At 45.4% G+C, this 15,682-nt stretch overlaps 1 protein-coding gene across 1 annotated transcript; it reads left to right on the forward strand.

Annotated features, from left to right (window-relative positions):
• Window positions 1-5,604: 5,604 nt before the first annotated feature.
• Window positions 5,605-6,542, forward strand: LOC123115913 (NDR1/HIN1-like protein 1). Its single transcript, XM_044536955.1, has one exon. It carries the CDS (start codon window positions 5,694-5,696, stop codon window positions 6,318-6,320), a length of 627 nt encoding a protein of 208 aa, XP_044392890.1. The 5' UTR covers window positions 5,605-5,693; the 3' UTR covers window positions 6,321-6,542.
• Window positions 6,543-15,682: the final 9,140 nt, after the last annotated feature.

Raw genomic sequence — 15,682 nt, forward strand, 5'->3', positions numbered from 1 at the left:
GATGTTGGACTTGACTCCATCCGATTTAGTATGCGATTTCTACAGCCACGACAAAGAAACAAGACACGAGGGTGCTGCGAATCGGTACATGAGTCTTTCTTGGGAATTTATATGGGAAGCTTGACCGCCTCATATATGTGTAAGAAGTGACGGCTGATTAAACCATACTAAACGAATCAATCGATCAATTACACTTTCGTTCATCTATTTTTATCTCTTACCCTTGTATCATGCTTCTCGTTTTTTCGCAAGTCCTCCATGCCGGAGGGTTAGGGATCCACGAGGCTCTAGAGACGAGCGAATCAACCTGGAATAATGCATAGCCCTGCAAGCCCTGATGGAGTACCTTCGGGGCGAGGGGCTTCGAATCTACAAAAGCGCCCACCAAACATTAATGCATAGCCCTGCAAACCCTGACGGAGTACCTTCAGGGCAAGCGGGGCTTCAGATCTACAAAAGCGCCCACCGGATGTCCTGTGTACCTCACTTTCGACAACGTATTGCTCGACATGAGCTGCGGTGCATACCTCGACATCAAAGGAATGTGTTTGTGTGTGCTGACATTTTGCCTAAAGAGCTTCGCCGCGAGAAATTGCGCCTTTGTTTAGCCTTACCCCGCGTCGCCGCCACATGCGCTCACCGAGGCTAAATCCTATTTGGCGCCTTTAGCGCCCGATACAGCTATTCCCGCAAATGGGTGCACCCCCTATCTTTGTTCGCTATTAACGGGTCGGCCCATCTCCGCTTCGTTCGTTATATCTTTTTGCATCTTTTTATACGCAAAAAAGGGCGGGCGCTCAACGGAGAATCGAACCATCGACCTCCTGCATTGAGGGAGGCAACAACAACCACCGCACCACCAAGCTCTTTGTGATAAGTTGCATCTTTTTTGTTCCTTTCTTCTTTTTTCCTTCCTTTTTCCATTTTCTTTTCCCCCTTTTCAAATTCGAGCAATTTTCTTATCTACAAAAGGGATGAACTTTTTTTTTTCAAACTTGATGAACTTTTCCCATATTCGATGAAAATTTTCCAAATTCGATGGACTTTTTTCCGAATTCGATGAACTTCTTCCAAATTCTATGAACTGTTTTTCGAATTCGATGAACCTTTTTTGATTCCGATGACCTTTTTTTGAATTCGATGAACTTTTTGAATTTTTTTCGAATTTGATGTACTTTTTTTAATTGGATGATTTTTTTTTGAATTCGATGAACTTTTTTCTCATAACAAGAGTACATGCTATAGCAAACCGATTGGTTTTTCCTAAAGAGATAAGTACATACTCTGCCAATTTTTGGCGAGAAAAAAAAACGAAACAAGCAATTGAGCGGGAGCGCGATCGAGCGGGTGGCTAGCGAGCGAGCGGCTGGGGACAGCGAGCGTTACTGGGCCTGGCCCAGGCAAGCGACGCAGCGGGCGCTGCGTTTGCCAAGGGAGCCGAGGAGGATGTCTCCTCGCCGAGTACGTGTAGCCCTGGGTGGTCGGCGCGCACGAAGGTCCTTGGTTCCGCACGTTTTAACGGGAGCCCCTATTTGACGCTCTTTGCGTCAAATTGGCGGCGCCACGCACAGGGGCAGCTCAACTGGGCCGGCCCATGAAGCGGGTCGAAAAAGAGGGCAAAAAGAAGTGGCAGGCACGGGGGGATTCGAACTAGCGACCAACTGCTTGCAAACGCGCACACGTAGCCACTTCGGTAGTCTAGTTTAGTTGGCTGAAGGGCAACACACAACTAAAAGTACTAAAACCTGGCTTGTGTATTGTAGCCAATTACTGTAGCGAACCCGAAATTAGTTGCTACATTGATTTTTTAAAGTGTAATTTCTTTTATCGCATGTATTTTAAAAGTGCACACATTCTTTGAATTAATGAAAAATATTAGCGACCAGAACATATTTCGAATATGTCAACAAAAAAATTGAAAAGGCAGATTTTTTTTTTGAAAAACATGAACCATTATTTGAATTTTGGAACAAATTGGGCAGAAATTTAAACCACTAACATTTTTTGAATTTGTGAACAAATTATGAAATTGCAAACAAATATGAAAGCATGAACATTTTTTGAATTTGTGAACAAATATTTGAAAAATGGAACATTTCATGATATTCCAAACAAAAATTTGGAACCATGAACATTTTTTTAATTGCTGAATAAAAAACATAAAATGGAATATTTCATGAAATTATGAACAAAAATTTGAAAGCGCGGATATTTTTTTTGGAATTATTGAACATTTTTTGAATTTTTGACCAAAATTTGAAACCGCGAACATTTTTTGAATTGGTGAACAAATTATGAAATTCTAAACAAATATGAAAGCATGAATATTTTTTTGAATTTGTAAAAAAATATTTTAAATATGGAACATTTCCAGATATTCCAAACAAAAGTTTGAAACCGCGAACATTTTTTGAACTGCTCAATAAGAAAATTAAAATGGAATATTTCATGAAATCATATACAAAAAATTGAAAGCGTGAACATTTTTCGAAATTCTTGAACATTTTTCGTATTTCTGACCAAATTTTGAAACCGCGAACATTTTTCAAAATCCTGAACAGTTTTTAAACCTTCAACACGTTTCCAATTTGAGAAATATTTTTTATAGATGAACATTTTCTCGAACTCCTGGACATATTTTTAAATTCTGACTAAATATTAAAAGTAAAACTTTTTTTGAAATTCCTGTACATATTTGAAACTCAAACATTTTTTTTAATTTGCGAACAAATTTTGAAAAGAGGAACATTTTTTGGAAATCTGAACAAAAGTTGTAGTTTTCGAAAAATATTAAAAAGAAAGTTCAACTCGAAAAAGAAATAATAAAAAACAAAAAGGAAAAAGGAACAAAATAATGAAATTCTATTTTTTGAATAAAATAGGAAGAAGGAAAAAGGAAATAAAAATGACAGAAAAATAAAAAAGGGAAAAACAAAAATAAAAAAGAAAAATTAAAGAACTCTCTTTTGAAAGCTTCTAGAAGGTTCCCAAAACCGGAAAAGACTGGCTGGAACTTCCTAGAAGCCTCCCGAAACCAGGAAGGAGGAACACATTAACGGGCCGGCCCAGTTAAACTCTCAATCGCAACCTCCTCTGCGAAAGGTCGACTTCTTGACGCATAATGCGTCATATAGGGTTTTCCTGTTTTAACTCCCCGTGGATGTGGCGTACATGCACGTCAACGAATGCGCGCGGAAACCTGTTTTGGGCCTACAGATATCACCAAGTTTCCTGTTGATGATTTAGCGAGAACATTTATGATTCTTGGTTCTTGGTTCCGCCGAGTCGAGTATCTCCCTGTTTATTACTCACCATTACCAGGTACCTTGACCAGTCAACCAAGAGCAGCTTGGACTCATTGACCACCTGCTGCCATTTCCCTCAACTCCCAATCTCTGAAATCAGCACACCGAATTCATTGATCCCGATCTATTTTAAACCCTGAGTGCGTTCCCAAACAAGGATTGCTGACATGGCAGATTAAAGCCGGCACTGTTGACTGCGGCTAAGAGGGATTTTTTTCCTGGCAAAGTACCGTCCTTTCGCACCCACTAGTCGCAATGGGCAGGCCCATTCGCGTTCGCTCCAGTTAAAAATGTACATAAATGAAAAGCGTGCTGCAGGGATCGAAAGCGGCAGCTACAGATGCAAGAGTGGGTGATAGCCAGTAGAACTAACGACCACTGTTGTCCGTTAGGCAACGCGATAAATTAATAACATAATCTAATAGTAACGCCAGATTCTAAAAAAAAGGCTAAACACTCTGTTCGAAAAAGTGAATATTTTGCAAAGTTATGAACAAAAAAATAATTAAACTCAAACATTTTTCGAATTGTGAACATTTTGAATCGACATTTTTTGAAAGCACGTTTTTTTTTGAAAACCAAGGAGGAACTGCAGCAACATATTTTTTAAACACAAACATTTTTTGAACTTGGAACATTTTTTGAAAACGAGAACATTCTTTTGAAACTAAGAGGTGCTGTAGGGATTAAGTTTTTAATATGCAAACCATTTCCTCTTGTTCCTGAAAAAGATATTAGGTAGACTATTTTTTTTTAATTTTACGAGCATTTATTTAAAACACGAATATTTCTTTAAACAAGATTTATTTTGAAGACACAAACAATTTTTAGAAACCTAGGTGGTACTGCAGCGAACATTTTTTGAAACACAAATGTTTTTCAAACTTTAAACATTTTTTAAAATTGGGAGGTACTCCAGCGAACAACTTTTTAAAATGCAAATATGATTTTTTTCAAATTCTAAAATGAAACATTTTTAAGAACAATTTTTGAAAACCTAGGAGGTACTCTAGTGAACATTTTTTTAAACACAAACATTTTTTAAACTTTGAACATTTTTTGAAACTGAGAGGCACTGTAGTGAACAATTTTTAAGACGCACACATTTTTTCAAATTTGTGCGCATTTATTTGAAACATAAATAATTTTTGAATTCGAACATTTTTTGGAAGTGTGAAACTATTTTTGAAAACCTAGAAGGTACTGTAGTGCACATTTTTTTAAACACAATCATTTTTTAAACTTTGAATGGTTTTTGAAACTGAGATTTTTTTTTTTGAAACTTGAGAGGTACTGTAGCGATTTTTTTCTTGTTGAAAACAATAACATTTTCTCCATGCAGCGATCAAAACGAAGTGGAACACACGACTTGATCAAAGATTCGAGGGTTTGACTTGCCACATCAGCGAATGCCAGCAAAACGCTCCTAAAGTTCAAAATAGACCGGAATCAATAAATTCGTTGTGCTGATTTCAAGGATTGAGATTTCAGGGTTCGATTTAGATTTCGTCCACAAGTTCGAGATTTGTTTTAGACTTTTTTCTAAGGCTGGTCACAATGTGGAGGAACTTAGGAGTAACATCACACACGCCAATACAACTTTGCTTATGTGGCACATATTTAATGAAGAGAGAGGTGCTTGTGATAACTAGCTAAGTTACTGGAACATCACACACTCCAAGAAACAATGAGTTTATAACCTAATAAATACATCGTTGCATGACACTACATAGATGTTCCTACCCACTATGGAGATAGTAATATAGTCTAGAGAAGTGTGTAAGTTACTAGCTTATGTTCTTGTCCATTGTGACCAGCCTAAAGAAATCGCTGTTCCGTTACGTCGGAATTGGCGACATGATTGGCACCTTCTACCACTCCTACTTGCCTACACCAGACAGACAAACACATGCGCAGTTGCGGAGTACACATCTGGCGGTGGCAGGCAGGTCGAGTCCAACGAATCGAGTCCCCGACACGTGCCAAAGATTCTGCACCGTCTTCTCTGTCCTTTGCACACTTCTATTCTCTTCTCCAACGCAACGATTTTATAGCGCATCCATCAACCCACTACGTGCCAACTCTGCTTTCTAATCCGTCCTGCCCGCGTACACTGTGCTAAGCTCCAAAGAGGTTCAAGAAGGTAAGTAAAAAAAAGAAGTAGGTTTACGTTATGGTCGTCTAACGACAATTAGTAGGCACGTCGCTGAGCAGCCCCCACCATGACCGTGGGACTCAGAGGAGAGAGCATATTAATGGTGTGACCCGGCCGTAAGCCCAGCTTACTCTGCCCCAGCACCACACCTTTCCCTCCTCCTCTCACTACAGAGAATAAGAGTTCATCGGAGACACAAACGCGAACCAACTGATCAAAGCAGACAGCTAGCCATGGGCAAGGACTGCGGCAACCACCACGACGACCACTTCCGGAATGGCTGCCGGCGCCTCCTGAAAGTGCTCCTGGGCATGGCCTTCATCGTCGCCGTCATCGCCCTCATCGTCTACCTGGTGCTCCGCCCCACCCACCCAAGCTTTTTCCTACAGGACGCCTCCCTCCGGCAGCTCGACCTCTCCAACTCCTCGGGCCTCCTCTCCACCTCCCTCCAGGTCACCGTAGCCTCCCGCAACCCCAACGACCGCATCGGTGTCTACTACGACCGCCTCGACGTCTACGCCTCCTACGATTTCCAGCAGATCACCGTCGCCGCCTCACTCCCGCCGGTCTACCAGGGCCACGGCGACATCGACATATGGTCGCCAGTGCTCGACGGGCCCAACGTCCCCTTCGCGCCCTACCTCGCCAGCAAAATCTCCCAGGACTGCCAGGCTGGCCACCTCGTGCTCCATGTCAAGATCGACGGCCGCGTCAGGTGGAAGGTCGGCAGCTGGATCTCTGGCCACTACCATCTCTTCGTCACCTGCCAGGCCTTGCTCGAGACCGTCAGAGGAAACGGCACACCAGGGGCAAGCGGATTCAAGTTCCAGAAAACCACTGGCTGCCACGTAGAGGTCTAGTTTATCACAGCTAGCTCCGGCGGTCTAGTCGCCGGCGAGAGGTAGTTTTTTCTTGGCTTGCGTCCACTCCATACTCCATAGTGACCGCAGAAGCAGGTGGTAATAATTACTCTGTTATGTGGGGTTATAAGTGTAAAGCAGGGGTGCATGGTTACCGTTTTACTTAGGGGAAGTTAACACGATGCTTATATGCCGCCTTCATGAGCTTTTTTTTTTTTTGAAAGTGCCGCCTTCATGAGCTGGTTACTCTTCTGTTACTACTTCAAAATTTAATTGTCAATAAACCATTTTTGTGGCACAATTAAGAGAAAAAAGTCTTGTCGTTCACCGTAAAGTTTCCTTGTATTGCGCATAGGGATGTATGCATGCTCTGCCTCATGTAAATTAACCAATTATCTTGGTAATCAATCACTTGATAATCATGGGACAATGCAAATGAGTTGTTTGATAACTGCAGTAGTACTAGAATTATGGAGTTCTGTTTGGTGGTTTAGGTGGCAGATACGAGATCCTAGGCACCTCTCCCATGACATGCGATTTGGTGAAGCTCGGGAGAAAGTACAAATGGGGACCCTGTGTCTGCCCATGTCCAAGAATAAAAGGTAGTTGGATAGTCCCTCTCATGTCCAGGAGAGTTGATTCTAAAAGAATTAGAACAGAGAGCAGAAAAGCCAACTGAAGAAGAAGAAAAAGAAAAAGGGCAAAAAACCAAGGGTGTTACACGGTGACCACGCCATTGGCATGCAACTCAGGCTATCACCACGCCACTGGCATCCAATTTCAAGCGGTGACCATGCCATTGCATTGCAACTCAGGTGGTCACTAGAGTACCGGCATCCAATTTCAGGCGGTGATCACGAGGATGGGACGGTACCCTAGAGTGGATCTACTCGTATATGATCCAACTGGTTAAGTTAAGTGCGTCAGGTCCTTGGTTCGACTCCAGGAAGTCAATTTTTTTTGCTAATGATTTGTTTTGTTGTCGCTATCAAGTGGCCCCAGGCAGGGAGACGCTCACCTATAGTCACACCAACGTCACGCCACTCTTCTTCCACACTGAGCCATCTCGGCTCCCCATTCCAATCCCCAAATCCCCCTCTCACCGTTAACTCCTGTCCGGGACTGCCGCCCCCTTCGCCACCTCTCATCTCCAAAGAAGATCGCCACCGCCTTCATCGGTCGATGACCTCGAGAAACCCTAGGCAGGCCGATTCATCGAGACAAAATGCAGGTAAATCCTTCTTCCATGTCTTCAATTCCGGTTTAAATCAAGTGTGCAACGGTTTGGATTCGCAGTGCCCAAAGTGTTTGGACACCAGTGGCTTGTGCGACAATGGCCATGTGATGCCTGTCAAACACTTCTTCATAAGCCTTCTAGTTGGCTTTGAAGACACGACTGCATATTTTTTACATTGGTTGTTCTGTCAATCATGGTGTGCCCAAATTGCTTTTAGTTACTTGATTGAACTGTACTAGTGGTCTATGAGTTAGGTCATTGTTCAGGTCATGACCATGGCCGGCATGCATGGAACTTACAAACAATCTAATTGATATGTAAACATACATGCAGCTAGTTTTGATGATTGCTTCATAATTACAAAAGAGTATTGATCATATTTTAGATCATTCACATTGCTTTCTGAAAAATCCTAACAATAGCTAACCATGTATTAATTAGGACAAATGCTAAAAATAGAACATTACAACTTTGTGCAATTTATGCCACATAGCGCACATTTTTGTTAATGCTTGAACATGCATATTGATCTCTTGCACATTCATCTTGTTATTTTGTGCAAGTATGTAAAAGAGTAAACTATTGATAAATTTGTAAACATGCTCACATAGGCCACTGTGAATTAAATGACAATTGGTATAATTATTTATGACTTGTAAGTGTAACTATTATAATTCTTTCATTTATCCACAATTCATCTCATGCTTTGTAGAAAAAAATTTCTTGAAGAAGTTGGTCGTTTTTTTCATTTCAAAAGCTCTCTGCTAAGCCTCAGCTTAAAACAAACCATCTCTTTCTTTTCTATTGTTCTCTTGTAAACTATAAAGGAAAAAAATTCACTGGAACAACTTGGAGAGAATTGGCCAAAGTAATCAAATTCCAAGTTGGTATGAAGCTGTACTTCGATATTAGCACACATGGACCTCAAATCGATGTGGATTTGGGCGATGTTCCAGTGGTTCATCCCTGTAAGTGTTCTCAAACATACATACCTTGCTTATGTAGGCTTACGTTTACTTGCCTATTCTTAATAGTCTGAAATATGAATATCTGCACATGTTGTCAATCTTTTTTGTGTATATCGTGTGACGCCCTCGATTAAATCGTACACTAATCATACACGCAAATGTGTACGATCAAGATCAAGGACTCACGGGAAGATATCACAACACAACTCTAGACACAATTTAAAATAATACAAGCTTTATATTACAAGCCAGGGGCCTCGAGGGCTCGAATACATCAGCTTGAATACAAACGAGTTAGCGGAAGCAACAATATCTGAGTACAGACATGAGTTAAACAAGTTTGCTTTAAGAAGGCTAGCACAAAAGCATCTATGATCGAAAAGGCAAGGCCTCCTGCCTGGGAGCCTCCTAACTACTCTTGATCGTCGGCGTCCGTCACGTGGTAGTAGGCACCCTCGGGGTAGCAGCAGTCATCAAAGGCGGCATCTGGCTCCTGGACTCCACCATCTGGTTGCAACAACCAGAAAGAAGAAAGAAGGGGGAAAAGGGGGAGCAAAGCAACCGTGAGTACTCATCCAAAGTACTCGCAAGCAAGGATCTACACTACATATGCAACATTATCAAAGGAAGGCTGTATATGTGGACTGGGCTGCAGAAATGCCAGAATAGAGAGAAGGTCTAGTCCTATCGAAGACTAGCATCTTGTCAAACCCACCATCTTGCAGCAACAGGAGGGAGTAGAGTAGCATAAAGTAAAGTAGCAGTGGTGTTATCAACCTCGGCCGGAGATCCTTTCTCGACTCCCTGCGAGAAAGAAATCCCAGAGCCATACTATCCAGTTATCATCACAATCAAATCCTCATCACCATCCAGTTCTCATCACAAGTATCCAGTTCTAGTTGTATCGATCGGGATACAACTCCAAGTGTCCGTTACCGTAGGACAGGCTATCGATAGATGTTTTCTTCCCTGCAGGGGTGCACCAACTTACCCACCACACTCGATTGACTCCGGCCGGACACACTTTCCAGGGTCATGCCCGGCCTCGGCCAAACAATACGCCGCAACCCGACCTAGGCTTAATAGAGAGGCCAGCACGCCGGACTAAACCTATGCCCCCAGGGGTCATGGGCCATCTCCCCGGGAACTCCTGCACGTTGCGTGGGCGGCCGGTGAGCAGACCTAGCTACCTCCCTAAAAAGGCAGGAGCTTACCAGTCCAACCCGGCACGCGCCGCTCCGTCGCTGACGTCTATTAAGCTTCGGCTGATGTACACGACGCAGAACGCCCATACTATGCCCACGTGATGGTTAGTTCTATCAGGCCAGAGGCCCCTCGGATCAAATATCCAAATCGTAGTGGATTAGGAACGCGCGGTAACAAGCAGAGACTCACGAAAGATGTGACCCCGTTGCCCCGTCTCGAGGACTTGCGGCAAGGGCTAAGAATGCCCGGCCACGCCTCGTAATTATCTCACGGGCACCTTCCAGGTCAACCCGTCTCCACATCACTTTCCAAGTAACAGTTGTAAAGTCCAAGTATCCGTGTGTCCAAACATCGAGAGGAAAAACCCAAGGAATCACCCCCGGTGGGTTCCACTCAATGTAATCATCAAGGTGAACGTAGAGGAATCACCCTCGAGGTTCACACTTGAGGGGTTGCACGACAGAGCCGTATCGGAAGTGGTTAAGGAGGAAATCACCCTCGATGACCACGACCGAATAGCTACACTACAGGTTAACATCAGAAGTGCTGTAGAGGTCTCACCCTCGGCACTTGATAGTAACCCAGTAGTGTCGAGCAACTAAGGGGAAAGTGATGTGCGGTGCCGGGGCCTGGTCTTCAATCCCGTTGATCGGGTCTTCAATGATGAAGCAAGGGCAACAAGGACAAGGTGGGGGTCACTGATGGGTCACTAACCAACCTATACTAAGCAGTTTAGGATAAGCCGGTAAGGTAACAATAAGCAGGTTACAAAAGGAGGCTATGCATCAGAATAGGAGCAAACAATAACAATAGCAAAATCTAATGCAAGCATGAGAGAATGGAATGGGCGATATCGGGATGATCAAAGGGGGGGCTTGCCTGGTTGATCTGGCAAGGAGGGGTCGTTGTCGACGACGTAGTCGATCACCGGGGCATCAGCGGCCTCGGGGGTCTACCGGAGAGAAGAGGGGGAAGAAACAGTAAATACATAGCAAACAGAGGTAACACTAAGCATGACATGACGATACGTAGCGCTAAGCGTGCTCTAACGCGGTCCTAGACGTTATAGGTGAAGGGGGAAATCAACCGGGAAGGTGTTCCCGGTTCCGGACCTGTGTCAGACAGATGACCGGAGGGGGAAAGTTCCATGTTCAGCATGCTAGGGGCATGTGACAGATGAACGGACCGCATATTCGGATTCGTTGGATTTTTCTGAGCAACTTTCATATAGAAAACATTTTCATCGGAGTTACGGTTTAAAAGTTACGGATTTTCAAAGTTTAAACCAATTTCTGAATTATTTTAAAAGCAGAAAAGGTTTATTGCGTCAGTAGTGACGTCAGCATTGCGTCAGCTCTGCTGACCAGTCAAACTGACAGGTGGGACCCACCTGTCAGCCTCTCTGTCTAACAGAGGCTTAACTAAGCTAACAGGGTTAGTTAGGGGGCGTGGGCCCCAGCAGTCAGTGACTGGTTAGTACTAACTAACTAACTAATTTAACTAACGTTTTAATTAAACATTTTTATTTAGAAAAAAAAATGTTTATTTAACAAAATACGTGATGGGGCCCGCGTGTCAGGGACAATGTGTGCCCAGTCAGCACAGTTGACCACGGTCAACGTGGTCAACTGGGGCCAGGGGGCCCACGGGCAGTGACCCAGAGGCGGGGCCCAGGTGTGCCACGTCGGCCGCGTCGGGGTTTCACCGCCGGCGACCAAAACAGAGGCGGGGCTCGCCGGACTTCGCCGGGAATCGCGCACAGGGGGTCATTTGGCCCGGGACTTGGCGCGTTCGAATGAGAAGACGAAGCCGCGCCGCATGGTGTGGTCGGTTGGACGCGAGGGTGACCGGAACTGCGTCGGCGACGAGTGGAGGCGGCGGTGGGGTTCGGGACCTCGTCGGGATCGGCGTTGCAGTGCGTGTTTTGGCGAACGAAGGAGCTGGGCGAGGTCTACGGCGCTCCAGGAGCTCGTCGGAGCTATTAGCTCGAGCGGAGGAGGTCGGTGGCGAGCCCTACGACGGCAATGGCGGACGGCGGAGCTCGGCTTGCGGGCGAGCTGGCTACGGCGAAAGGCACGGCGCGAGGAGAGGAAAGGAGGAAGGGAGGAGCTCACCGGGCGGCTACGAAAAGCCTGCGACAGCTTAGGAGCGCAGAGGTGGCCGGAGATGACGGCGGTCGCCGGCGACAGAGGAGAAAGGGGGCTGCTCGATCCGCTCCCCATAGTGGCTCCCGGCTCGCGCTCACGGACGGGGACTGGGTAGACGACGGCGGCGGAGACGATGGGCTTGATGGTGAGGCGAATGGGGCTCGGTGGCCGCGATGACGACGGAGAACGGCGGCGAGCGCGCTCGGGAGAGGCGGGCGAGCGAGACAGGGTGGGGGAAAGAGCAGGTGGATCAGGGAGGCGAGAGAGGGGAGTGGAGGTAGGTGGGGAGGAGGCCGAGGCGTCGAGGGGGGGAGGCAACCTTATCCTCCTTGTCGACGGCGAGGCGGTTCGGCGGCGACGCGCGGCGCGCGCCCTCGGTCGGTTGAATAGGGGTACGGGAGAGCGACCGGGGAGGTTGGGCCGGCTGGGCTGGTTGGGGGCCAAGGGGGGGCAGGGGGCTGTGGGTCACCGAGGCCCAAGGGGAGGCCAGGGCTCTCCCACCCCCTCTTCTTTTCCTTTTTTTTAAACAGCTTTTGCATTTTCTTTTCTTTTTCTTTTAGCCAATAAAGACTTTGTAAAAAATTATGCCATTGGACAAAATAATCTCAAAGAATTATTAGGCACTGCCCAAAAAAGATTGTGAGGCTTTAGAAATAGTTTGCCATTTTCATAAATTAAAAAGGCATTTAATTTATTTCTTAGGCCACTGTTTGAAGTAGCTTAGGCCACTCAAACCTTTTTGCAAAAATGTTGGTTCACCACCAATATTAGTTGTGGATTATTCTGCACATGATGAACATTTTGTTTTCATGTCTGAGCATTTTGAATTTCAGACAAAATTTGAATTTGAATTCAACTGGAATGTGAAAGAACATGAGACAATAATGATCAGGCACATGTTTAGCAAAAAGATTAACTTAACCCCAGGGGTTACTGTAGCATCATTACACCGGGGTGTTACATATCGGCTCAGCTTACTATGCTATGTCGGAGGAAACACGAGATAATAGACAACATCCAACTCACTGCTGGAACCACATGTACGTGAAATGAGATGCGGTATGTTGTCACTTTTGCTGACTCTGTTGACTCACTTGTGCGAATATACACACATGAACCAAGTTCCGCACCATACAAGCTACTGATGCACACTCTGGCTGAGACCAACATTCAGAAGAAACTATTGGTAATGATTTTATTTGTTTCAGCGTTCATGGTACAACCTTTGTTATTTATAACATGCCATCATACCATGTGATGGTGTCCTGGATTAGGGGGTACTCACCATGTAGGCATATCCTTCATGGGTCGGGCCGAGGACCATTGATAACCGAAGAATGGGGCACGTAAGCGATGGCCCTCAGCATACTCAAGATAGAATCCTCCAAAGACTTGGCATGTACTTCAAGGTTATTCAAATATTTTGCATGTTTATCTCAAGATGTAACTGGCCATGTGTAATCCTAGGTGCCCCTCGGCCCTTATATAAGCCAAGGGTTTAGTTCTGTAGAAGCAGGTTAGATTCATTCATACGATATGAAGGTAGAACATCTTGTACATTGTACCCCATCCACAATCAATACAATACAAGCAAGACGTAGGGTTTTACATCTTTGAGAGAGCCCAAACCTGAGTAAATACTGTGTCTCTCCACTTCTTGTTACCATCAAGTCAAGATCACAAGCTCGGGACCCCCTACTCGAGATTTGACGGATTTAGCTCCGACATTGGTAGCCCATAGAGGTCCCGCTGTGTGGTCACAAAGACTCGATGGCTCATCTCTGGATCGACGACAACATTGGCTAGCCATTCTTCCCCGGACAGCTTTTTGCCCTCGGCAGGCATCATGCTACACGCCGATTCGACAAGCCACCCTGTCCATGTCGAGAATCTTTCTCCAGGCCTGGCCATTAGGTTTGGCAATCTAGAGTACGTATGTCGCCCACTCCATGGTGAACTTTGTTTTTCGTGTTGTGTGTTCGACCAAACCAAGGATATCTCCAACGTAGCTGTCCTAGCACTAGGCATCTCGGACCCGAGCATTACCCCGTCGGATCAAGCTTCAGATCTGACCATTGAAAACCCCGAGGTCGCGTCAGGTGGAACCTCGGGCAAACTTCAACTAAGCCTCACCTACTATCAAGAGATAGGTGAGGCCTCTTAGGCTAGTCATAGCGGGAGTAACATAGGTAGTAACATAAATGCCGCATAAGCAAAAATGGTGATGTGGCACGTAGTTAATGAAGAGAGAGGCAAATAGAGTAACATAATATGTTACCATCACATAGCGCTTCCCAATGCAAAATGAGTCTACAAAGCAACAAATAAAGGCATCTATGTTACCACACCTATGACACTACCCACTATGAAGGTAGTAACATAGACTAGTAATATATGCATGATACTAGTCTAAATTACTCTCCACTATGACTAGCCTTAGCCCGAACTATTTTTCTATGTAGCTTACCAGCTAGTACCAGTCTAAGAGTCACACAGGTTCCTAAATATGCAAATCAGACTATCTAGCACACTAGTGAAACTCTCTCTCTCTCTCTCTCTCCCTCACTCTCTTAGTGAGTTGTTTCACGAAGTAGTACTAGTTTGTAGCTCAAATGGCTTCTTGGCTTGTATTGAAGCCGGATGGACTAATTTACAACTGGAGTGTGGTGCTCCTTATATAGGAAAAACCAAACCGACTATGGGGCTAGATGAGGTCATGGCTTGCCTATTTTTTCATGGTACATCACTGCTGACCTCATCTAGTAAACAGTAAAAACAACTTGTCAACCTACAACTGCTACTTCCTAGCTAAGTAAGCACTACAGCTGGTGTTACATGCCATCGGAGACATGGTTGAGCCCATAATCTCCCCCTCAACTTTGTCGAAGGAGCTTGATGTTGATGATGCCGAACTTGTCGCGTAGCTCCAGGAACCGGATGCGACCAAATGCCTTTGTCAAGATGTCCGCCTTCTTCTCACCAGTCCGAATGAATTCCATGACCACCGTGCCTTTCTCGACGTAGTCACATATGAAGTGATACCAGAGATTGATGTGCTTGCTGTCGTTGTGAAGAACTGGGTTCTTGCAGAGGGAAATCACCAACTTGTTGTCGACAAAGATGACTACAGGGGCATTGTCTTGATTCAGCATCTCGCCAAGAAGGCGAGCAAGCCATATGCCTTGGCAGGCCGCTGCTCGAAGCGTACGTAGCATTGTCATTCTGATCGTGAACGTGCACGTACATACTGGTTGATCAGTCTGTCTGCAGGCTGCAGTGATGAACCGTGGCCGAATAAGGAAGGGCACGTGTCGTAGTAGAAGCGCGGACGTAGGATGTCACGCAGTCCCGTCAATATCGTGTACACATACGTACAACTAGGGTGCAAGAAAGTAAATACAGCCACGTACATACATACGGGCGGGGTCTTGAATGCCTACTCGCGCATACGTACGACCAGGGCTCGTGTACATGGAGAGGGCAGCGAAGAGCAGCGATGGCGTCCTGTTCATCGGCAGCCAACCGGCTGGGTCGGAACAGAGAAACTGCATCGTCGTGTTCATCGGGAGGCAACAGAATGCATCGTGTTCATCGGGAGCCCATCGGCTTGGACGAAACAGCCGAAACGAGGCATGGCCTACCGTAGAACGGAGGAAACAACCTTGTGTTCGACCGCCTGTCAAAACGGGATCCTGTTCACTGAGAGGGGTCTGGCATACCGCAAAACAGAGGAAACAGAATTCTCTTCGACCTACTACAGTCGGAACGGGGTCCTATAGATCGGGAGGGGTGTGGCGTATCACA

The sequence above is a fragment of the Triticum aestivum genome, chromosome 5B (assembly GCF_018294505.1).
Source record: "Triticum aestivum cultivar Chinese Spring chromosome 5B, IWGSC CS RefSeq v2.1, whole genome shotgun sequence".
In the NCBI taxonomy this organism is placed as follows: Eukaryota; Viridiplantae; Streptophyta; class Magnoliopsida; order Poales; family Poaceae; genus Triticum; species Triticum aestivum.

Excerpts from the sequence above, each read along its gene's own strand:
- LOC123115913 (XM_044536955.1), top strand. The coding sequence starts at position 5,694 with ATGGGCAAGGACTGCGGCAACCACCACGACGACCACTTCCGGAATGGC.